Below are 21,909 nucleotides of genomic sequence, written 5' to 3'. Positions count from 1 at the left end.
TGCGGGGGGCCTAGGAGGCGGGACGAAAACTGGTGGAGGGGGCGTGTCCCGGCCTGGTTCAGTCCCCTCCCCCGCTGGATCCACACTCCCTCCCCCGCCCGGTACGCGGGGCCGCTGTGCCACTGCGGGCGGCGGCGGCGTCTGGGCCGGGCTCCGCCGGGCCTTTGTGCGGTGCGGGGCGGAGGCGGCGGTCTCCCGGGGGGAGGGGCGGGAGGAGAGGGCGGCGCCCCGGGCCCGCCTTGCCGCTGCCGCTGCCGCAGCCCCCGCCCCCGGCCCGCCTGGCCCGCGGCGGCAGCGTGGCCGCGGCGCGGCGTCAGCAGCAGCGGCGGCGGCGGTGGCGACAGCAGCGAAAGCAGCCACAGCAGCGGGGCGGCCCGCGCGGGTGTTTATGTCGGGTCGCGGTGTCTCCCAGCAGCATGGCGGACTACCTGATCAGCGGCGGCACCGGCTACGTGCCCGAGGATGGACTCACCGCGCAGCAGCTCTTCGCCAACGCCGACGGCCTCACCTACAAGTAAGCCCCGGGGGCCTCGGCCCCACATCGGTGCACTCACCAACGCGCCGCGAACCCCCGGCCCTGGCGCCACACGTGCACGGTTCCCCCCTCGGTGACGCCCGATTCGAGTGACGGGGGGGGGGGGGGGGTGAGGGGGCTGGGCAAGGGAAGGAAGGAGGCCCGCGCTGAGAGCAGACGGACGTGGCACAGCGACATCACGGGCCCTCGGTGCTTTGCCCCGTTTATGGCCAGATCCGGGTTCGGCTTGCCCCCTTCCTCCTCTCTTGGGCATCTTGGCCCCGTGGAGGGGACTTGGGGTGTGTAGGAACTGGAGATGTGGGAGTTACGGAGAGACTTTTTCCAGACCTTGGTCCAGGACACCCTCTGGCTCCCAGCGTCACATGAGAGCAGAAGGGACCCTGGAGTGCAGTTAAGGCAGCTGCTTGGGTGTTGCCTCCAGGAGAGGCCCAGCTGGGCAGTTGGGATGGCTCCTTGTTCCCAGGGACCCATCCAGCCTTCCACTTGTACCCCTGCTTGCCCACAGGTTAGCACTAGTGCCCCCGGGGACATTAGTGTTATGTGACTACCACCCTAAGCCCACCCCATATGGGATTTTGGAGGAGGGTGCGACCTATCTGTTTGCCCCTGGCTTAGTTTGCTTTTCCGTGGGCTCTGGGCCAGTTGTCCTGCGGGCTGCGGGCCTGGCACTAGCTCTCCTCCTGGCTGCAGGACTGTGTCCATGCCAGGAAAGAGCATCAGAACCTGGGACCAGGAGGAGGAGGGATGCTGGCGACCCGAAAGCATCTCTGCCCTGTCTCCTGCCAGTCCCTGCCTTTGCCTATAAGTGTTCCTGCTTGACAGGCCGTTTCCCTAGACACCAGGATTCCCAGTCACTCCTCAGTGGCTCCTCTTGCCTGGGCTAAGTCATGGGCCAGGTGAGGGATGGGTATAATACTTAGAAAATGTCAAGGGGCCTTGACTCCTGCGTTTCTTGTCCTGCCTCTCAGTGAGCCACAGAGGCCTCTTCACTCGACAGAAAGGCTGCCAAGGGCAGGGGCAGTTAGGGGTTTTTATTCGTTTGGTGGTCTTTGATGAAGGAGGAGAAAGTATCTCTTTGCTATATCATTCACTGGAGTCTTCTAGGAAGACTCCCTAGAGAAATTCCTAGGAATTTCTCTAGGTCTGGGGCAGGTTAAAGACCCCACCCCTCCCGTCCACCCTGTAGCTTTTCGTTCCTGCATTTGGGGTGCCGTTTCTTTGCTTAGTCCAGTTAGGAGCATTCCTAAAGTGTGGAGCATTTGCTTTTGGGTGAGTCCGTGAAGGCCCTGTGATTTCAGGCCAACTGAGCCCATAGGGCCTATGGCACGGCACCTTACCATACCCGTGCAGGCCTGTTTTCCCCTTCTGGGGTTTGCTGTGACCGTGGCCCACCCTAGGGTTGGCAGCTGTCATACTTTGGCAAGGGCCCCAGCATCCTGGTCCTAACAACTGTAAGCCCCCTCCTTCCCTTCCGCATCCCAGGCCGTGTCTGTAGGTCGCTCCAGTTCAACTGGCGTGGAGTGCCTGCTCTGTCAGAACCTGCCTCACGCTCAGCCCCCTGGGGTCCCTCCACACTGTTCTGAACCCTGTGTGACTCAGCAGCCCTGGCACCGGGCTGTGCAGCGTGTCCCGTGCTCTGTGGTGTCCATGCCATGCTGCACCAGTAAATTGTTTTCGGGTTCATTCTATGTTTACTTACTGTCTCCCCCTATGAAGATTGAGAAGTTTTCAAGGGCAGGCCCTGTATCTGCTACGTGTGTCGTTACAGGAACTTCTGTGCCCCTCGATGAACTCTTAGCCCTGAGGGCAATAGACATTTGGGGCCAACTGCCTTGGTGGCACCCCAGGTCCACAGACGTTCTGCTGGCTTTGGCTCTGGGTCTCTGGGCCGGAGTCAGCAAGATGCTGGGGGTGGGGGGGGGCATGAGGGTGCTTCAGCCCTAACCAGGGAACAGCAGGGATCGGAGGGCTCCAGTCTCTGCCCCTCTTCCCACCTCCATGCTGCCTCCCCTGGCATGGCAGGCCCTGGCCCTTTCGGGTACCCCTCCCCACCCGATAACACTCACTCTTCTGTCTTCACAGCGACTTCCTGATTCTCCCAGGATTCATAGACTTCATAGCTGATGAGGTGGTGAGTATCTCTTCTGCTGACCTGGGGGAGAGGGACTATGTGTGTGGCAGAAGAGGCTGATTTCATGCTCAGGGGCGGGGTGTGGGGGAGACTTTTCTTGGGAATGTAGCCTTTATTTCTGCCAGAGAAACTGGCACAGTGCAGTGGGTTATGTCTAATGGGGCAGAGGCAGCTGTGGGGATTCAGGGGTACGCTGAGTGGTGGGCCAGGCACAGAGCGGGAGGGCTGTCCCTGACAGCGCCCGCGGTAAGGTTCCAAAAGGCCCAAAAGAAGATGGGCATGGGTGTGGCGGCCTTATTACCTTAGACAGAAAGGATTGGATTTTGTCTGAAATGCTGAGCAAGGACATGACAGAAGCCAGTAAAATTATGGCGACTTTGGATGAGGCGGACAGACTTGTTTGTGGATCCATAATGCACAGGAATTGGCGAGAGGATTTGAAAGAATTAGATTTTGGACAAATACAAGGAAACACAGTGCCTCGCTTTATTGGAGGGGCCAAGTGATGAGTGATGAGCCAAGTGAATGAACAATGTCCTTTACACAGTTAATATGTGACAAAATCACAGAAGCCAAGGGTTAAGTGCTGATGAGTAGAAGTCATTTCATGGAAAAGTTAGCTTATTCTATGACGAACTTGTGCACATTGAGAAAATAGTTTCCTTTGTTGCTGTTATCGATATTTATTTAGGTCTGATTCTCATGAAAGACCAAAGGGCCTGAGTGTACCTGGATCGCTTTTATGTTGGGGAAACTCATGTCCAGCCTGCTTGCCAGGGCTGAAGCAGACAGATTTTTAGGGGGAAATTCGGGCTATTCTGGATATGTCTTTTTTTTTTTTTTTAATTTTTTTTAACGTTTATTTATTTTTGAGACAGAGAGAGACAGAGCATGAACAGGGGAGGGGCAGAGAGAGAGGGAGACACAGAATCTGAAATAGGCTCCAGGCTCTGAGCTGTCAGCACAGAGCCCGACGCGGGGCTCGAACTCACGGACCGTGAGATGGTGACCTGAGCCGAAGTCGGACGCTTAGCCGACCGAGCCACCCAGGCGCCCCGAGGATATGTCTTTTTTGACAGCATCCAGGAAATCTTGGTTCAGCTATTCAGTTTAACAAAGTTTACCAAGCTCTCTGGCTTTGTGCCAGACCTGAGTGGGGTGCGAGGAAGAAAGGGATGGAAAAGTCCCCCCACTGGCCATTCAGGATGTCCCCATCCTACAGCCTGTGTCAGGAAGGCTGTGGCTCTTGCCCTGTGGTACAGTGGGGGAAGGAGGGGATGGGGGAGTTTTCTAGACTGCAGGGCCATGGTTCTGAACCAGGATCTGTGGATGGGCTTCAAGGGCCTGTGGGTCTCCAAAAATTATATGCCAAAGTCTGTGAGTGCATTGGGGGCTAGGATCCACAAGCTGTTGGCCTGAATCTCAGAGGCAGATTCTTCCCAAATGTGTATTTGCAGCCCTGACCTCTCTCCGAGTGGCAAACCCTTAGTCACTTACTTTCCTGGATGCCTGATAGACTTCCCGTGCCTTCTCCTCCTGGCCCTGTCCTGGCCCCACCTGGCCCTGTCCAGCGGCCTTCTCGGTGGCCTCCCTGCCTCAGGCCTCGTCAGGTAGAGTCCATTCTGCACATTGGAGCCTTAAGTGACCTCTTTAAAACATAAATCAGATCATGTCTCTCTTCTGCCTGAGACCCTAACCGCCCCCCCAGTGGCTTCTCATCTCAGAGTCAAATCTAAGCTCCACTCTGTGGCCTTCAAGGCGACACATCCTCACCCCTTAGCTCCCGCCCCTCCCTTTTCTCCCTACAGCACTAGCCTTTTTCTTTCTTAAATACGCCTCAGAAAGACTTGGAACCAGAGGCAGGTGTCACACACAGCTCCCTCTGCCTGCAACGACAGCCCCTCAGACTTTGACTTGATTGGTTCTCACTTTCACATCCCAAGAAAGAGGCTTTGACCACCACATCCTTCTTCCGGTGGCCACTTTTCTTTGTTGTCTTTCTTTGGAGCCTTTATCCTGACTGAAATAATCTCCTGTGTGTTTTTCGTGTTTGTCACCTTTCTTTCCAAGTAGAATGTAACCTCCAGGAGGGAGAGCAGGGACCTCACCTGCCTTGTTCAGTTCTATAGCCGCAGGCCTGTCCTGGTGCTGGGTGCCCATAGGGGCTCAATAAATGTTTGTTGAGTGAATGGTAAAACTCTTCACCTAGACCCTGCCTCTATTCTCAGGACCTGACTTCAGCCCTGACTCGGAAGATCACCCTGAAGACACCGCTGATCTCCTCCCCAATGGACACTGTGACAGAAGCTGACATGGCCATTGCGATGGCTGTGAGTCAGACACCTGGGTGGGGACCCAGAGTTGGGGAACCGAACAGGGTGGGCTGGATTCAGAAAGGAGGTTTGCAGCGTGAGAGTGTGGGCCCCTGGCTCTGATCTTGCTTCCCTTCCACCCCCAGCTGATGGGCGGTATTGGTTTCATTCACCACAACTGCACCCCGGAGTTCCAGGCCAATGAAGTGCGGAAGGTCAAGGCAAGTACCAGGCCTGTTCCCAGAAAGAAGATGCGACCCGGCCGCCGCCTCCGTAGAGATCCTCTTACCCTCCCACGCCAGCCCTGCAGGCTGGTGCATCCCCTGGCCGACGGCCGTGGGGTCTTGTCTGCTCGTCTCCACGGTGGGGACACGGGGCCCAGCCCTCATCTTCCCACCACCCTCTCTCCCCATTAAGGGCCCTGGCTTCTCGGTGGTGTGGCTGTATACCACCTCGATGACTTCTAGCCTTTTCCTTCCCCTGTCTTTACCCACAGAAATTTGAACAGGGATTCATCACAGACCCCGTAGTGCTAAGCCCCTCGCACACTGTGGGCGACGTGTTGGAGGCCAAGATCCGGCATGGCTTTTCGGGCATCCCTGTCACTGAGACAGGCACCATGGGCAGCAAGCTGGTGGGCATCGTAACCTCCCGAGACATTGACTTTCTTGCCGAGAAGGACCACACCACCCTCCTTGGCGAGGTACCTCCAGGGCAGGGAGGAGTGTGGCTGGGGCATGGCCGACATCTTGGGGCCTCACGCTGGTTCCTGTGACCAGGGACCAGAGGGAGGCCTGGCTCCCTTCTCTCTCACCTGCCAACCCGCAGGCAAATGTTCCTGGCTCCACAGGTGATGACTACGCGGAATGAGCTGGTGGTGGCTCCGGCGGGTGTGACATTGAAAGAGGCAAATGAGATCCTGCAACGCAGCAAGAAAGGTACCTGGGAGTAAGCGGAAAGCTCAAGACCCCCCAGACTTGCTCCCTGTACCCCAGGCCCCCTGTCTCCTTAGAGCTTTGCAGGTTGTCCCAGCAACCAGGCTGGGCCTTGGGAAGGTTCAGACAATCCCAGCCTGGAGCATGAATCCTGAGGTCCTTATTCAGCATCTCCGCAGTATGTCTCCCCAAATAGCCAGTCCTGTGAAATGCTCATCACGCACACAAAAAAAGTCTGAAACATGCTGCTTTCTAACCCCCTTATTCCATAAGAAATTGTGTGTCAGCTTATTGAAGGCCCTGAGAAGTCCTGTAATTAAATTTATTTGACATTGGGGCTGCTGACATAATATTCATCAGGTCCCCGTGGGAGACACTGGGAAATGCTTCCATGGCTCATACTGGATTGTTTCTTAGGGGCGGTATTGGGGAGGGCACATGTTCCTCCTTGCAGGACAGCCTCACATTTGTGCCCTGGTTAGGAGTTTTCGACCACTGTGGCCTGTGGCCTAGCAGGTGAAAGGCTGCCAGTGCTCAGGGGCCACCCACCCAGCCTGGTTAGGCCACAGGGCAGGAAGAGCTCCGGCACCTACTTGGCTGGGAGGTTTCTTTGCTTCCTGTTCCTTGGGAAGAGGTCCAGGTCCCTAGGAGCATTTCCTGGGCGGGTGCTGTCCCCTAGTGGCTGGTTTGGATACTTCAGTGGGATCTCTAGCCTGGTCTGTTTTGACCTCACTGTCCCCTACTCCCCCCCCCCCGCCCTGAGAGGCCTGCTCCTTCACCTAACCTCTGCATTCCTCACCAGGGAAGCTGCCCATTGTCAATGATCGTGATGAGCTCGTGGCCATCATTGCCCGCACTGACCTGAAGAAGAACAGGGATTACCCTCTGGCCTCCAAGGATTCCCACAAGCAGCTGCTGTGCGGGGCGGCCGTGGGCACCCGTGAGGATGACAAGTACCGCTTGGACCTGCTCACCCAGGCAGGCGCCGATGTCATTGTGCTGGTACGGGCACTGCCCTGGAGCAGGGTGGTTTCGTAGAGTAGAAGCTTATGAAGACTCAGGTTTGCCTCTCAGCTTGGAATCGGAATTAGGAGGGTCACTGGTACTCCGACGGCTCAGAACAAACTGTTAGTCCCCTCTGAGGGCCCCCTGCACTCGTAAGCTGACCCTAATACTTCTAGCTCACGTTCTTCGAGAGCCTCCCGCTTGCCAGATCCTGCAAGACCTTTATGTAGATGAACTCATTTAACCTTACAACTGCTCCCTGAGGTACGATACCAGGTCTCGTTGTCAGACGAAGAAGCCAGGGTTGAAGAAATTCAGTAATTTCGTCTGGTAGTGAGTGGTGGGAACGGGATGTAGCCCCAGGCAACATCTCCTTGCTGTGAGGACCAGTCCACACAGTGGGTACGATGGGGCCTTGCTCTGAGACTATGAACCAGTGGTGCTCAACCTTTTGGGGAAGGCAGGCCTCTTTGAGACTCAGTCTGCTGAGAGTCGTCAAGTGTTTTCCCCGGTGGGGGCAGGGGAAGAGCTTTCTCATGACATTTTTCATACAATTTCAGGAGTTTTTCATTCGTGATCCCCGCCTCCCCCCGCGAGGACTATTAGCCATCGAAGCCTAAGCTTTCCCGTCCCCCTTCTCACAGGACTCCTCCCAAGGGAACTCTGTGTATCAGATCGCCATGGTACACTACATCAAGCAGAAGTACCCCCAGCTCCAGGTGATTGGGGGGAATGGTGAGTGCAGGGTCCCCTGTCAGCCCCCAGCCCTTGCCCCCTCGCTGTGTAACTTCTCTGTCCTTCAGCATCCCTAGGTGACAGCATCGCTCCTGCGCGGGCACAGGGGGCTGAATGAATGGGCTTGGTCACTCTGGGTTGGGGGGCTAGACTGGGGTCCCAGGCAGCCCCAGGGCAAGCCAGGGGCATCCCATCCTCACACTGTTCCTCTTTTCCCCGCTCCTCCAAACCGTCCCCTCCACCCCCAGTGGTGACAGCAGCTCAGGCCAAGAACTTGATCGATGCTGGTGTGGACGGGCTGCGTGTGGGGATGGGCTGTGGCTCCATCTGCATCACCCAAGAAGGTAGGTGTCAGGAGAGTGATGCCAATCAGAACACCCCACTGGCCCTCCACAGGTGCTGGGGCCCCCCTCTCGTTGCACAGATGCGTGGTAAATGCCTGCTGTGCCAGGCCCCTTCCCAGGATGGTGGGTTCGGGGCTGACCTGGGCTCGGACTCTGCCCGTCTGGCCCACTGACTCGGGGGAGGCTGGTGGAAGATAAGGTTGCCACGAGTTTCGGGTGTGTGCCGGCCTGCTTCTCAGATTCTGGTCAGGAAGGCCCAATCTGGAGGTCCGAGGCTGGTGTGAATACTTCTCTGAGGTGCTTGTTGGAAGCCAGCTCAGAGTTTGAACCAGCTTTGTGACGGGCAGATGCTTAAGGCATGGAGACAGCACGTCCCTGCCTGTGAAAAGACATACACGCCCTTATGGCCACGTGGCAACAGTGGGAGAGGGGGATCCATTCAGTCACAAAGCCCTTTTGCGGGGTGCGCTCCTGAACATGAAGTGGGGCAGTGTGAGACCCTGACGTGTGTCCCTGTGTGGTTGAGGGGTGCTCCCTGGAGCCTGGTGTCTGACTTGTGGGTCCTGGCTTGACCTGAGGGGATGTATCCGGCCCCTGTAGTGAGAGTCATTTCTCTAGAACACTGAGTGACCCATTTGGTCTTTAGGGCCTCTGCTTTTAAGCTTCTACCCTTCACCTTAGCTGACCGCCGTGGTAAAACATGAACCATTCCTCAGTAACTTAAATATTAATTGAGCACCTACTATGTGTCAGGCACTGTTCTAAATCTTGGGATGCAACAGGGTCAAGACAAACAATGGGTACTTGGAGAGAAGGCCTCTTTTCTATCTCCAGCCCTCAATAAATCCTAGTTCCTTAGAATTCCCATGCAAAACCTTGTACTTGAAGGCTTTGGACAACTAAACTCAAAGAAATGCAACCCAGTATCCCCAAGGAGGCTGTGAGCACCCAACCCCGGTATCAGGCTTTGTAAATGAGAGAGGTTGATGCTGGGGACGCACCAGTCTGGGGTGGGGGCGCTATACTCGGAAGGCCAGTACTGGCACACCCCCCTCAGAATCCCGCACAGTGCTGTGATGGGTGGAGGGGTCCCTGGAGTGACAGTCACCCTGTGTTATTTGCTGCCACCCGTCTTGTGCCTCAGACATACCATCCAGCCCTGTCCCTTTTCCCAGAGGTTAGGCACAAGGAGAAAGGGGCCCACCCCTGGCTCCTGTGTTGCCGCTGGCACCTCTGACTTGTGTACCCTCCCGCAGTGATGGCCTGCGGTCGGCCCCAGGGCACTGCTGTGTACAAGGTGGCCGAGTATGCCCGGCGCTTTGGGGTGCCGGTCATCGCTGATGGTGGCATCCAGACCGTGGGTCATGTGGTCAAAGCCCTGGCCCTTGGAGCCTCCACAGGTGAGGGGGTCTGCTGGGGATTGGGCGGGCTGGTGGGGGGCTGGGAGCCGGGCGAGGGCAGTAGGAGATCTATGGGGCCAGAGGCACTAACCCTCGACCACCACAGTGATGATGGGCTCCCTGCTTGCCGCCACCACGGAGGCCCCTGGCGAGTACTTCTTCTCGGATGGGGTGAGGCTCAAGAAATACCGGGGCATGGGCTCGTTGGATGCCATGGAGAAGAGCAGCAGCAGCCAGAAACGATACTTCAGGTGCCCTGCTTCTGAACCCCGCCCCCAGGCAGATCGGCCCGTAACCCTTCAGCCTCCACCACCGCCTTTGACTTCCCAAGATGGTGCCCAGTCCCCCCTATTATAGTTCTGGAAACCGAGGCACAGGGTACAGGCAGCGGACGTGGGGTTGCCCCTGGGCCATCTGACTCAGAACGCAGGCTTTTTTCCACAGCAGCCGGGGAGTGGCTACTTTCGGGGTCGGTGGGGGGGGGGGGCTTCTGCGGGGGGGCACCCCTTCTGTTGGTCCCCCCGGGGGGGGGGGGTGGGCTCCCCTGAATCATGGGCGGCTTGGCTCAGTCTCTTTGCCCTCCATGCAGCGAGGGGGACAAGGTGAAGATCGCACAGGGGGTCTCGGGCTCCATCCAGGACAAAGGCTCCATTCAGAAGTTCGTGCCCTACCTCATAGCAGGTATCCAGCACGGCTGCCAGGATATCGGTGCCCGTAGCCTGTCAGTCCTGCGGTGAGTAGGACTTGGAGTGGGCGGGACGGGGCACTGGTGGGGGAATACCTGGGAGGCTCCTGGCTCCTCCCTGCTTCCTCTCTCTTTCTTCCTGTGGTGTCCCTGACCTGCTCCACCTACCCGCCCTCAGGTCCATGATGTATTCAGGGGAGCTCAAGTTTGAGAAGCGGACCATGTCGGCTCAGATCGAGGGTGGTGTCCATGGCCTGCACTCGTAAGTGTGGTGGCCTCCTTGCCCCATCTGGCTGGCACTGGGTCGGGCAGGTGGGGCCGTGGTTCAGAGGCCAAGCTGAGGTTTCAGGGATCCCATGGGCCATCTGCTCCAGGGATGGATGCTGCTGCAGGATGACCCCATCACCCTGTCCTGCAGGGCCTAGCCCACCCTTGAACCCTGTCCTTTAGCCCCTATGCAGACAAGGCCCCTCCCCTCCCCTCGGGCATCTCCCCGAGCAGGGCATGGGAGACGCGGCTGCTAGCCCCTCCCGGGCTCCCAGTCCCTTGCTTGCTCAGAAGCTTGGTGGCTGGTGGCAGGGGCTGGTGGTGCTGGGCTCTTGCTGGTGGCAGCATCGAGCAGGCTGGTGGAGGCTGGGGGCACGAGCCCTCTGGCGGGAAGGGCAGAGAGACAGATGCCAGGGCCGGTGCCGGGGCCACCGTGGGCGGGAGCAGTGCTAGTTGGCAGCATTAGTTGCAGGCATGCATCCCCGCCCTGGTCGAGAGGGCCTGGCCCCCCAGGCATAGGCGGGCATCTAACCTGTGTCTCTTTCTGCCCCATCCTCCCGTAGCTATACCTTTCTGCCGTGTAAGTAACCGCGCTGCCCGGGGCCAAGTGTAGAGTAGAGCAGGGGCAGTGTGGGTGGGACCTGGGCAGAGGGGGGTGGGGGGCACTGGGTTGAGGGGGGCACTGGGGTGTAATCATGGGGCAGGGACCCTAGGGCTAGCACCGTGCTGGGGGCAGCCGACAGTAGCCCCTCCTCCGGTGGAGGTGCAGAGAGATGTCCCTGACCGCAGGCCTGAGGCTTCCCCGTCTTGGATTGGACCCAATGCGCGCAAGGGGCCTAGGCCACGGTGTGTGCAGGGGTGGGGCAGAGACACGGGCAGCAGAGGTTCGGCTTGCTCTGAGCTTGCTCCAGGAGACTGGGCTGTGCCTTCTTGAGCTCTGTCTCCACCCCCAGCATTGAGGACAGTCTACTCATCTGTAGCTGTGGCCAGAAGGAGCATGGCTGTCTCTGGACCTGGCATGGTTCTTTGAGGAGCCTTGGCCTGGGGAAGACAGAGGCACAGGGCCTGCTCTTTCCCCCTCCGGCCCCCCATGTGGGGCCACCCTGGCAGCCCAAGGCCTAATGGCAAGGGAATCTGGGAAGAGGGCAGGGTCCAGACACCCACTCTTGGCTCCCCTCTTGCCTTGTCCCCACAGTTACGAGAAGCGGCTGTACTGAGGACGGTGGTGGAAGCCGGGGCAGTGGAGGGGGTGCACCCCAGGGTGCCCCTTTGAGCACAGCCTCCCTCCATAACTGAGTGGTCCATAGATTTGCACTACGGATTCCCCAGCTCCTTTCCAGGGAGAGAGGAGGGGAGCCCCTGAGGGTCTGCGGCCCCTCCTGGCCCTCCCCTGCAGAGTCAGGACTGTTCCTGGGGCTCAGATGCCCTGGGAGCCCCCCCGGGCCCCCCCTCCTCCAGTCCCCCTGAGCCTAGCCAGCCTGGGCTCTCAGGCCCTGTGCCTGCCTCAGGTCTTTCTCGCTGCAGCCTGCTCCGGCCTGGCTCCCACCCCTGGGGCAGGTGGCCCCTCCTGGCTTCTGTAGGGCACCTCCCTCCCCAATCCCCACCCCAGAAATGGTGCTCTCCTGGCCCTGCCTCTGGCCCCTTCCTGGGCTGCTGCCCGCTCAGCCATGTGGCACTTCTGGGCTCCTGACCTAGGCCAGAGGGAGGTCTCTGCCCCCTTCCCCTGGCCCTAGGCTCCCCAGGCCCTGCTCCTCAGGCCACTCCCCCTGTTCCTGGCCCTGGGGAGGAGGCTGCCCGTCATTCCTGGCTCCCCGCCATCCCCAGGTGTACCGTTCCTGCCCTCTCCTCTCAGCTGCAGTCGGAGGCTTTAACTTTGCACACTTTGGGGTCACAGTTGCGTCATTGTATATTAAATAACCTGAATAAATCAAGAGGTCTCAATACCTCTGCCATCCTGTTTCTGCCCCTCGTCCACTGGGCAGTTGGCCCCTATCCTGGTGGTGAGCTGCAGCCCAGAGCCCCCATCAGAGCTGGGCCGGGGGGGCAGGGGCACCAGGCCCAGCCTCCCCAGGAAGGTGAGGAGGGCGTTGCGGTGCTCCAGGGGGTACTGGCGCAGGTGGGCCGCGTGACGGGAGGTCTCCCCGGCCTGTGCCTACACCGGCACGCTCACTGCTACCCGTGGACAGCAGCTCACGCAGGCAGCGTGGCAGAGGGGTGGTCGTGGTTGTAGAAGACGGGCATCAGGAGCCTCGCTGTGGCTGCCCGAAAGTACCCGCTACAGCCTGGTGATGCCGGACGGTGCAGCCTGGACACGGGCAGAAGTAGAGCACGGCCGTGGCCCTGACCGCTGAGCCCAGGGCCTGCGGTGTCACCAGCTGAGACACACATGTGGGTACCAGGTAGAGTGGGTTAGCTCCCACTGTTCGTCTGCTGCTCAGGACCCGTGTCCTAGCCTCAAACCCCTCCTGATGGGGACAGCAGGGACACACGGGCTGCTGAATATCCCTAGGGTTGGGGGTCCTGGGACATTCACATTGCCTTCCTCTGCCTCTGTTGTTATGGCTGGTCATTGGGCACACAGCTGTGCCACCGAGGTGCAGACATCACTCAGGAGCAGGAGCAAAGATGGCCTGAATGCTCCAGTGGCAGGAATGAGCAAAGGCTGTAGGAGGCGCTAGTTTGTGGGTGGAGAACAGCCAGAAACATCCCCGTGACTGCTGGGGGTGGGGGGCTTGCCTCAGGCTACTCTTGGCATGCCATGCCAGTGCCTACCCTCTCCCAGGCCCTTCCTGAAAGAGCCCCTTGGGCTGGGGCCAGCCTTCCACTGTGGCATTTTCCAGTTTTGTGGCATCTTCAGGGATGAGAAGGAAAGACCTGGAGGGCAGGACCGTTGGGTAGGTTCAGAGCTAGTTCAGTGACTGCTCCAGAGTCTGTTGCAAAGTGACTGGGTCATTCAGCGTCCCTGGAGGCCTTGCACCCTGGCGTCTGTGGCCTCAGTGAGCACCTCAGAGTCCGAGGTGACACAGCTCGGTGGGAGAAGGATGCACGGATGCCAGGGGACGGTAAAAACCGAGAAGGGATGGACCACAACGAGGCCATGTTTCATAGCTTGTCTCGCACATTGCTTTACAAAAACCGTACAAGAATCAGCTTGACCAGCAACGGAGATGGATAAGATCTAAGGGTTTTTAGAGAAATACAGAGCCGCTCAGCATCAAGGGTGTGACTGGTTCAAAGGGAGAATTTTCCTTTTGAGCCAGACCTAAGGGGTCCATTAGAGCTGACCAATACAATGGGTTACCTTGTAATAATGACCTTCGCATTACTTGAGGTATGTTAGCCCTAATTTGGCTCTTCTAGAGGAAGTTCAAGCACAATGGTCCTTAAATTCGGTGTGTGTCAGAATCCCCCGGGGAACTAAAAATAAAACGAGCCCAGGCTCACTGAAGCAGGATGCGTTCTGGGCCTCTGGGCCCCGGTGATTCTGACAAGACCCAAGTTAGCGAATCACTGTTGAGGAAATCTGGGAATCCAATTACACGATTTCTGAGACTTGCCAAAGCATGTGCTGTAAGAAGAGTTTCAGATGACACAGCAGAGCGTCTACCTCATGCCCGCGCTGCAGGGATGATGCGAGAAGTGCATGGAAGGTTGCGGTGCTCAGTAAATCCGGCTTCCTGCGTCCTACTTGCCCTCACGCTCCCCAAAGGAATGGAGGCTGGAGACGAACGTGCGCCGGGCTGGCCCCAGACAACACGCTCGCTCTGGGTTGTATAATTCGGCCACAGTAGGGGAGGCCCCGGCTGGGACAAAAGGACAGTCGCTCTGGGTAGGAAGGCCACATCAGATGGACATTCAGAGGCAGTCCAGAGCCACATTTGGGACAGATGCAGGTCATAGACCCCAGGGTCAGCAGAACGTGTCCACTTGGTCCCGCCTGGTGCGGGTGGCCCAGGCACCCCCTCACCCTCACCCGGGCACACTCGCCTATCCATGCAGTCCAGGCTGGCTGCCACCAGGCTATGGAAGATGTGGTCACGCAGGCACCAGGCCACGCTGCTCCGGCGCCCCAGGTCCTGGCTCGCGGGTCGCAGCGTCTGCACGGGGGTTTAGCCACGCAGGGAGAGGGCGTGCACCACCGGCAGGCAGCCAGCCAGCGTCCCAGTCCCCCCCAACAATGCCAGCTCCCAGGCAGCCTGCCCCACTATCCACAGGAGGTGGCTCGGCACACTCTCCGTGGCCAGCACATCAAAGCCACGGGCCAGGGAGAGCTGCAGGTACTTGGTCTAGCCAGGGCAGGAGCGGACGTAGTTGGCAGAAGCCCGGGGAACCCTGGGAGGCATGGCTTGCACTAGAGGGGAATGGAGTCAGAGAGTTGGTGGGTAGCAGCGCAGCCATGGTTGGCCCACCCTGGAGGACAGATGGAGAGGTGGCCAGTAGCCCTCGACTCTGGCCCCACCTTCCCCTCCACCACCACCCCCCCTCTGCCCCACATCTGCAGGCTGAGAGCAAGGGCGCTCAGATGGCTTGACCTGGCAGCTTGGGAGGGGCCAGGCTAGCCCTCTGAGGGTTCTTTGAGCTTCTGTGGTTCTAGTGCCAATCAGGAAGTGGGTAGGCAGCCAACCTGGAGAGGGGTCAGCACCCCAGCTGTGCACGACCCAGCTACCCTCAATTCCCCCTCCGTCCCATCTCCTCACATCAGGAGTGGGGTCTAGAGAGGAAGAGGGATGAGCCATGGGGGGAGAGGCAGCTCCTCCCTCCACCCTCACACTAAAGCTTTTTGTTCCGTCAGGACTCCTCCTAGCTTGTAAGAGCCAGACTCTGACCCCAACCTCTCCTGATCTGTGTCCCCTCCCACTTTTCACATAGACCCCTCCCTTATTGGGGCCAGGGGGCCAGTTCTTTCCACCTCATGCCCTTCCCCCAGCGACCCTCCACCTCCAGCTGAGCAGGGTGTCTGGTCAGAGGCAGGGCCAGGGTCAAAGCATGCAACCCCGGGCAACACCTACCAGGTCCCAGCCCCAAAACCCTGCTTCCTGTACCTGTTGTCCTCAGGACAGGGCCCCTCACCTGCAGGGTGTCGGGGTCACCTTCACCAGCCTCCTTTCCCTTACTTCCAGCTCAGATACGCAGGGAAGATAGGGTTGGGGACCCAAGACCCTTGGTCCCAACCTCCTGCCCCACCCCCTCTTAAGCCCATTGGCAACAGTAGTCTCTGGGCTGAGAGCCAGGGTGTCTGGCTCCCAAGTGCGCTGTACCCCACATCCCAGCTAGTGTCAGGGAGGAGGAATGGTATGGTAACAGGGCGCAGTACTAGCCTGGCACAGGTAGAGATCAGCCTTTCCCTCTCTGGGTGCCTTAGTTTCTCTACTCATGATGGAAGACTCCCCCCCACCCCCACCCCAGCCAACAGCCTCCTGTGTTTTAACCCCGCACATCAGGGCAAATGTGCATCAGGGGCTGCCTGCATCCAACTCAGCAGACTTGGTCTCTCAGAGCAGGTTTCTGCTTCTCTTCTGCCCCCTGGGCTCGGTCTGAAGCCACAGGGGTCTCCTCTGACAAGGTGGCATGGTGGGTGGGAAGGTTCTCCAGAAAAGGGAAGAAAAGGGAAATCAGGATGAAGGTCACCAGGGGTAGAGCGGCTGGGAAGGAAGAGGGAGCCAGAAGCTGTTGTGTAGAGACCTTGCCATGACCCTGCACGTCACTTTCCCACCCCCAACTTTAACCTCTCCCTCCCTACTGCTCTTTCCCTGTGGAAAGGCTAGTGGGGAGCGAAATATGTTCCAGGCTCCAGGAAATCAATTAAGGGGAGGAACTTCATTTGGATCCAACACTACCGGGAATCAGCCCTCGGTCCTTCTCTGTGGGGAAGGATGCTGCTTCCACCCCTCCCATGGTCCACGGTGCTTCTAACTCCTTTCTGTGCCTCTGGTCTCTGGGAATATCCAGGGACGCAAAGGAGGGATGGACTTTTCATGGTGGAGATACTGGGGGGAGGAGAGCAGGGGCAGAGCGGCTTCCCTGCTTGCGGAAGAAGGGACTCCCTCGGTCGGGTGCTTTAAGAGCAGTGTGGCACTGAATCCAGCAGGTGGCGCCAGTAGCCATCGACCTGGGGAACCCCAGGGACCCTGGAGTGGGGCAGTTTCCTAGGCAACAGGCAGCCTTTCCCAAAGCCCTGCCCTTGGCAACCATTCCCTGGTTGCCCATGTCCACGGTAAAATTTGGCTTCTGAAGGACAGGAGGAACACAGGAGTAAAATAATCTCTCGGAAAGGACAGAAGCCGACTGGGAGTGGGTAGCAGAGTCTAAAAGACCTGCTTTCCGCGGCGCTTTATTACCAAGCACCAGTCACTGTGGTAGGTGCATCTTATTCTCAGCAATCCCATAAGGCAGGAGCAGCACATAGTCCTTTATTGTGGACGGGGAAAATGAGGCTCAGAGAGACAGTGACTTCCCAAGTCACCAAATAATAAGAGGTGAGCTCAGTTAGGAAGCTGGGCCTGCCTGGGCATCCTGCCATCCATTCCACCCCCCCTCCTGGTGGGTGTGGTGTCCAAGCCCCTAAGGGAAGCTGGGGTGAGGGGCTTGGGGGTGAGGCCTGCTGGGGGACCAGGAGCACTAGGCGTGGATGAAGAGAACGAAAGATGAATCTGCCCCTTGCAGTGCGACCCCGCTTTGCCTGGCCTGGGTGGGGCACCCCCTCCGCTCACCCCTGACCTTGCAGTGAGGCTCCCCTCTGTTGGAGGACCACAGAGTTGGAGGGGAGGGGGGTTAGGAATTCTGGAGCTTATGCGAACTTTCTAGAGAAACCAAGGACAGGAGTGCTCTCCAAGGATGCGGCTGGGGCCCCGGACTGTGCAGGAAAGGATTCCGTTTCAGCAGTTGTGTAGAGAAGGCCGGCTTGAACTGGGTCAAGGGACAGATTTGGAGGATTCAAATCCAGTCCAAAGATCTAATCTATTCTCACTCCCTCACGATCTCACTTACCGGCTTGCTTCACGTCTCCACGAGATATTAAGTAGGATCTCACGCAGAACATAACCATAAACATTTACTTCTACCTGACAACCAGGAGAGCAACCCAGCCCGAGTCTACATCCCAAAGCCGGAGAAGACCAGTGTCCCAGCTCGAAGACAGGCAGGCAGAGAGAGCAAATTCTCTCTTACTCAGCCTTTTTGTTCTATTCAGACCTTCAATAGATTGGATGAGGCCCACTCACATTGGGGAGGAAAATGTGCTTTACTCAGTCCACGGATTCAAAAGTTAATCTCACCCAGAAACACCCTCACAGACACACCCGGAATAGTGTGTGACCAACTCTCTGGGCACCCTGTGGCCCAGTGAGGTTGGCCCGTAAAATTAACCATCACACTTCCCCACCATCGTCCCAGACCTGGTCCCCCTTAAAGCTACCCCGTGTCAAAAAATATCAGTTCCGTCCTTCTCGTTGCTCAGATAAAACGAAAACAAAAAAATCCCGGACCCACCCTTGACTCCCCTTTCTCTCACATTTTGTGTTAAATCCATCGGCAAATCCCGTCGGCGAGACTCCATCAATATGTCGTCAGTCTGGTTGCTTCTTCTAGTCTCTTCCCCAGCAACGGTTGGTCTGGGCCACGATCATCTCTTGCATCGGTTACTGCAAGGAGCTCGGGCTTTCTTACCCCTCTGCCCCCGGGTTGCTTCCCAACTAGAGCCTTCTCACAGCACAACCAGGTTGGTTCTTTTAAAATGTTAGCCGGAGCAGGGGCGCCTGGGGGGCTCGGTTGAGGGTCCCCCTCTTGGTTTCATCTCAAGTCACGATCTGACGGTTTCGGGGGGTTGGGCCCCACGTCAGGCTCCAGGCTGCTGGTGCAGAGCCTGCTTGGGATTCTCTCTTTCCCTCTCTCTCTCTGCCTCTCCCCTGCTCTCACTTTCTCCAAATATAAACAAATAAATAACAAAACTCTTTTTAAAAAATAACTAAAACGTAAGCCGAAGCATACCATTTTCTGCTCCAAACCCTCCAGTGGCTTCCCTGGGGTAAAATCCAGTCTTTACTGTGGCCTACAAGGCCCTCCACCACCTAGCCCCGCTACGTCAGACCTTGTTGTCTATCTGTTTCCCTTCGCCAGCTCTGTCCTAACCACACTGGCCTCCTTGCTGTCCTCCAGTGCTCCCACCAGGCCTGTTCCCTCTGCTTCCCCCAGATGCCCACGCGGCTCACTCCTCCACTGCCCTCAGGTCTCTGTCCAGCAGCCCCTGGTTAGACAGACCTTCCCTGGCCCCTGCACAAAACTGCAAACCACTCCCCTACCTCAATCCCTGGCACTTCCTTTTCCTGCTTCGTTGTTTTCCATAACACATCAGACGCTCTCCGTTTATGTGCAGATAGTCTGTTTTCCCTTGTATGTCTTCCTCATCAAAAACGGTGTTGCTCATCAATACTTGTTGAATAGAATGAATGAAACTGTAAAACATTCCTCACCTAACATACGTCACTGAGGCCAGCAAAGCAGAGGAGGCAAAGATAGGGTTTACTCTATGCTGGGGACTGTGTTTTCATGCATGGGGTCATTTAATACAAAAATAATTAATGTATTATTTTCATCCTCATTTCTGGAGGAGAAAGGAGGCTCAGAGAGGCCAAGTGATTTGCCCAAGGTCGCCCAGCTAGTCCGCCACTGAGCCAGTTGTGACCCAACCATTTGCTGCCTAGCCCCAAATTCCCTACCCCTCCCTCTCTCCCCGGGGGAGCCCAGGAGACCCCAGGGACGAAGGAGGAAAAAGAAGAGAGGAAGGGAACGCTCATGCCCCTCAGGAGAGAAGCAGAGCAGGACCGAGCTGGTGGGGCCCTGGGTGACAGGGCACCTCGCCAGCCCCTGCTGGCCTCCTCCCTCCACTCGTGTGGCCTCTGCAGCCCCAGGGCTGATTGGGCTCCCTCCCCTGGCACCAGCCTTCTCTGCCACACCCCCACCCTTGCCTGGGGCCTGGCTACACAGGGATCCCTTTCTGGCCCAGTGAGGCATGTAACCCCAGGCTGACAGGCGTCCGGATGCCAGGGCAGCTGTGGCTGGCCAAGGGTGAGATCACAGGCTGAGCACTCCATGCCCGGCCCTCCCCTCCCATCACAGGCTCACTCCTCGCCCTGCCCAGCTACAGAAACTCCCCTCCGAACTCCCTTTGTCCCGTAACTTCCCCCCCAGCGGGCTCTGGCCTCTTCTGGCGAGGCTTAGCGTATTAGTTTACTGTTGCTGCTGTAACAAATTACCACAAACTTAGCTCAAAACAACACAGATTTATTATCTTATATTTGTGGAGGTTGGAAATCGAAAATAGACCCTCCAGGCAGTGCTCCTTCTAGGGGCTTGAGAGGACAACCCTTTATCTTGTCTTCTCCGGCTTCTAGAGGCTGCCTGAATTCTTTGGCTCGTGGCAACTTCCTCCAGCTTCAAAGCAGCAGCTCATTGTCTGACCTTTGCTTCCATTTTCGCATCTGCACTGACTCTGACCCTCCTGTTTCCCTCTTATAAAGATTCTTATGATTACATTGGGCCACTAGGATAATCCAGGATAATCTCCCACCTCCAACCCTTAACATAGTCACACCTGCAAAGTCCCTTTTGCCATGTAAGGTGACATATTCACAGATCCTAGAGATTAGGACGTGGACATCTTTGGAGGGCTGTTATTCACCTTTCCAAACCTAGCCAGGATGCTCACTTCCTCCACAGCTGAGGGAGTATTTACAGCACGTTTATGATGAGCCTTGTTCTACCCCATGCTAAACACCATCAATATTATCTCTCACCATCCCTGTGAGGTGGGCGTAGGTCCCCACTCTATAGATGAAGGGCCTGACTAACTCCAGAGCCTGTGGGTTTGCTGTGATCCCAAGGCTGTCTCCTCAGCCTGGAAACAAGCGCCTCCTCCAGGAAGCCCTCTGCTTGGGCTCCAAGTCCCTGGGGTTTGCATCCTGATCTGGCCTGCAAGCTCCCTGAGGCAGGGGTTGTCTCTGCCCTTGGGGCCCTGGCGTGGGGCACCGAGGAATAAGTACCTGGGCAATGCTGAGACAGAAGGAAAGATCGGATTTGTGGACTGGGGTTCAGGGATGGCCTCCGGAGGACCTATGACCCCCCTGCTGTGTGTGCCAAGATTGTGTGTCTGTCTGTTCATTTTTCTGGGCAGAGGGAGCAGAATTTCCACTAGATTCTCAGAAGGGGCTCAATTTCTAAGGATCAAGAAATCCTGCTCTAAGGTCTGCCCCCAGCCCCCTTTCCTGGGCTTCCTTCTCTGAACCAGACTGTTACCAGAGTTCACTCAGCACCAGGGGCCATGGTGCCAGAGGGGTGGGGGGGGCAGGGAGGCTGTGAGGACGTGCTGGGAAGAGGGGCTGGTCAATGGAGCACCCTGAATAGCATGGCTCTAGAGGAGCCACCTTTATCCCCTTCTCCCCTGCATCCTTTCAATGATTCAATGCTTCTGAGTCCTTAGAATATATCATTGTCCCTCCCATGTCACCCCCCACCCTGCCTCCTACGCACACAATGGCTGTGAGGACGCTTCCTTACTCTTAGCAGTCTGGTCCTTCGGGGAGGAGTGCAACCTTCCTCAGGGGGACCAGGATGAATGAAGCAGGCTCTCCTCACCTCTGGGTCCCCTTATCACCTTCCAGGCCTCCCAGTGGCCCCGTCCTCCAAGCTCTTCCTGTCATCGCCCTTTGCACACATGACCTCACCCTCCTATCAGCAGTGGCCCAGTCCTGAGAGAAGCCATGGAACATTCTTCACAGCTCTGCCCAAGACAAGACTGGAACACGGGTCTTCTGGTTCCCGAGTGAGACTGATTCAGACACATCGTTAAGGTGTCAGAATCGAGGATAGAGTTCGAGGAATGGCTGCTTTCACCTTGTAAAACGAGAAGTGTGTTTTAAGCAATCTGCTCCAATAGCCCGAAGTCCAATAGTGTTTCTGGTTTGTCCCCTTCACCTGTGCCATTCTTCCTGGAAAGGTTCTACCAAGGAGTTCCCGCAGGCAGCTGATCGGGGGCTATGCCCGTGGGGGGTGGGGGGCAGGGCGCAGAGGGCAGACACAGGTAGAACACAAGCCTCTGTACCCACAGCCTGCACCCTGGTAGCGAACTCCCCACTCCCTGCCCAGAAGAGAGGATAGGAGGGGCGGGTGAGGGAGCGAAAGGACCGGAAGGTGTCCAGAAGGGTTCCTCTCTTCTCTCCCAGCAGCCCAGACACAGAGAACGTCCCCTCCCTCATTCCCTGCCCAGCCCAGGCCCTCTGGGAGGCGAGGTAGATTTTTGAGTGTCCCCAGCATCAACTTTGCCATTTGGTCATCCTGCCATTTACATAACCAAGGCATCACGTCTCAGGAAGCAGGGAGGAGGGCTGAGATGAGGAACAGAGATTGCTTTAAGGTTCCTTCCCAGCCCTCGGCGGCAGGGGTGAGGGAAGCCCGCTGAGGAGAGCTAGCGCATGGGGCCTGTGCTGGGGCTGCTGGCTTCTCTTCTGCTGGAAGGGGGTGCCCCCCTCCCGCGGCACCCTCACCAGGCCTCACGTGGGTGCCAACG

The 21,909-nt window shown here is 57.6% G+C and overlaps 1 protein-coding gene across 2 annotated transcripts in view; it reads left to right on the top strand.

Annotated features, from left to right (window-relative positions):
- Window positions 1-18,225, top strand: part of IMPDH1 (inosine monophosphate dehydrogenase 1) — a 22,230-nt gene extending 4,005 nt beyond the window's left edge. The window contains exons 2-15 of one of the 2 annotated variants that reach the window (XM_049642995.1): window positions 413-514; window positions 2,618-2,666; window positions 4,895-4,996; window positions 5,125-5,199; window positions 5,475-5,681; window positions 5,829-5,916; window positions 6,716-6,915; window positions 7,563-7,653; window positions 7,902-7,997; window positions 9,254-9,397; window positions 9,504-9,648; window positions 9,987-10,130; window positions 10,261-10,344; window positions 11,545-18,225. In XM_049642995.1, the coding sequence (XP_049498952.1) occupies window positions 413-514; window positions 2,618-2,666; window positions 4,895-4,996; window positions 5,125-5,199; window positions 5,475-5,681; window positions 5,829-5,916; window positions 6,716-6,915; window positions 7,563-7,653; window positions 7,902-7,997; window positions 9,254-9,397; window positions 9,504-9,648; window positions 9,987-10,130; window positions 10,261-10,344; window positions 11,545-11,566 (1,549 nt within the window). In that variant the 3' untranslated portion in view covers window positions 11,567-18,225. The remainder of the gene's footprint in view (window positions 1-412; window positions 515-2,617; window positions 2,667-4,894; window positions 4,997-5,124; window positions 5,200-5,474; window positions 5,682-5,828; window positions 5,917-6,715; window positions 6,916-7,562; window positions 7,654-7,901; window positions 7,998-9,253; window positions 9,398-9,503; window positions 9,649-9,986; window positions 10,131-10,260; window positions 10,345-11,544) is intronic. The other variant, XM_049642994.1, reaches the window with a different exon arrangement.
- The last annotated feature ends 3,684 nt before the right edge of the window (window positions 18,226-21,909 follow it).

The sequence above is a fragment of the Panthera uncia genome, chromosome A2, assembly GCF_023721935.1.
Source record: "Panthera uncia isolate 11264 chromosome A2, Puncia_PCG_1.0, whole genome shotgun sequence".
Classification (NCBI taxonomy): domain Eukaryota; kingdom Metazoa; phylum Chordata; class Mammalia; order Carnivora; family Felidae; genus Panthera; species Panthera uncia.
This window is presented reverse-complemented; position numbering and strand designations above follow the sequence as displayed.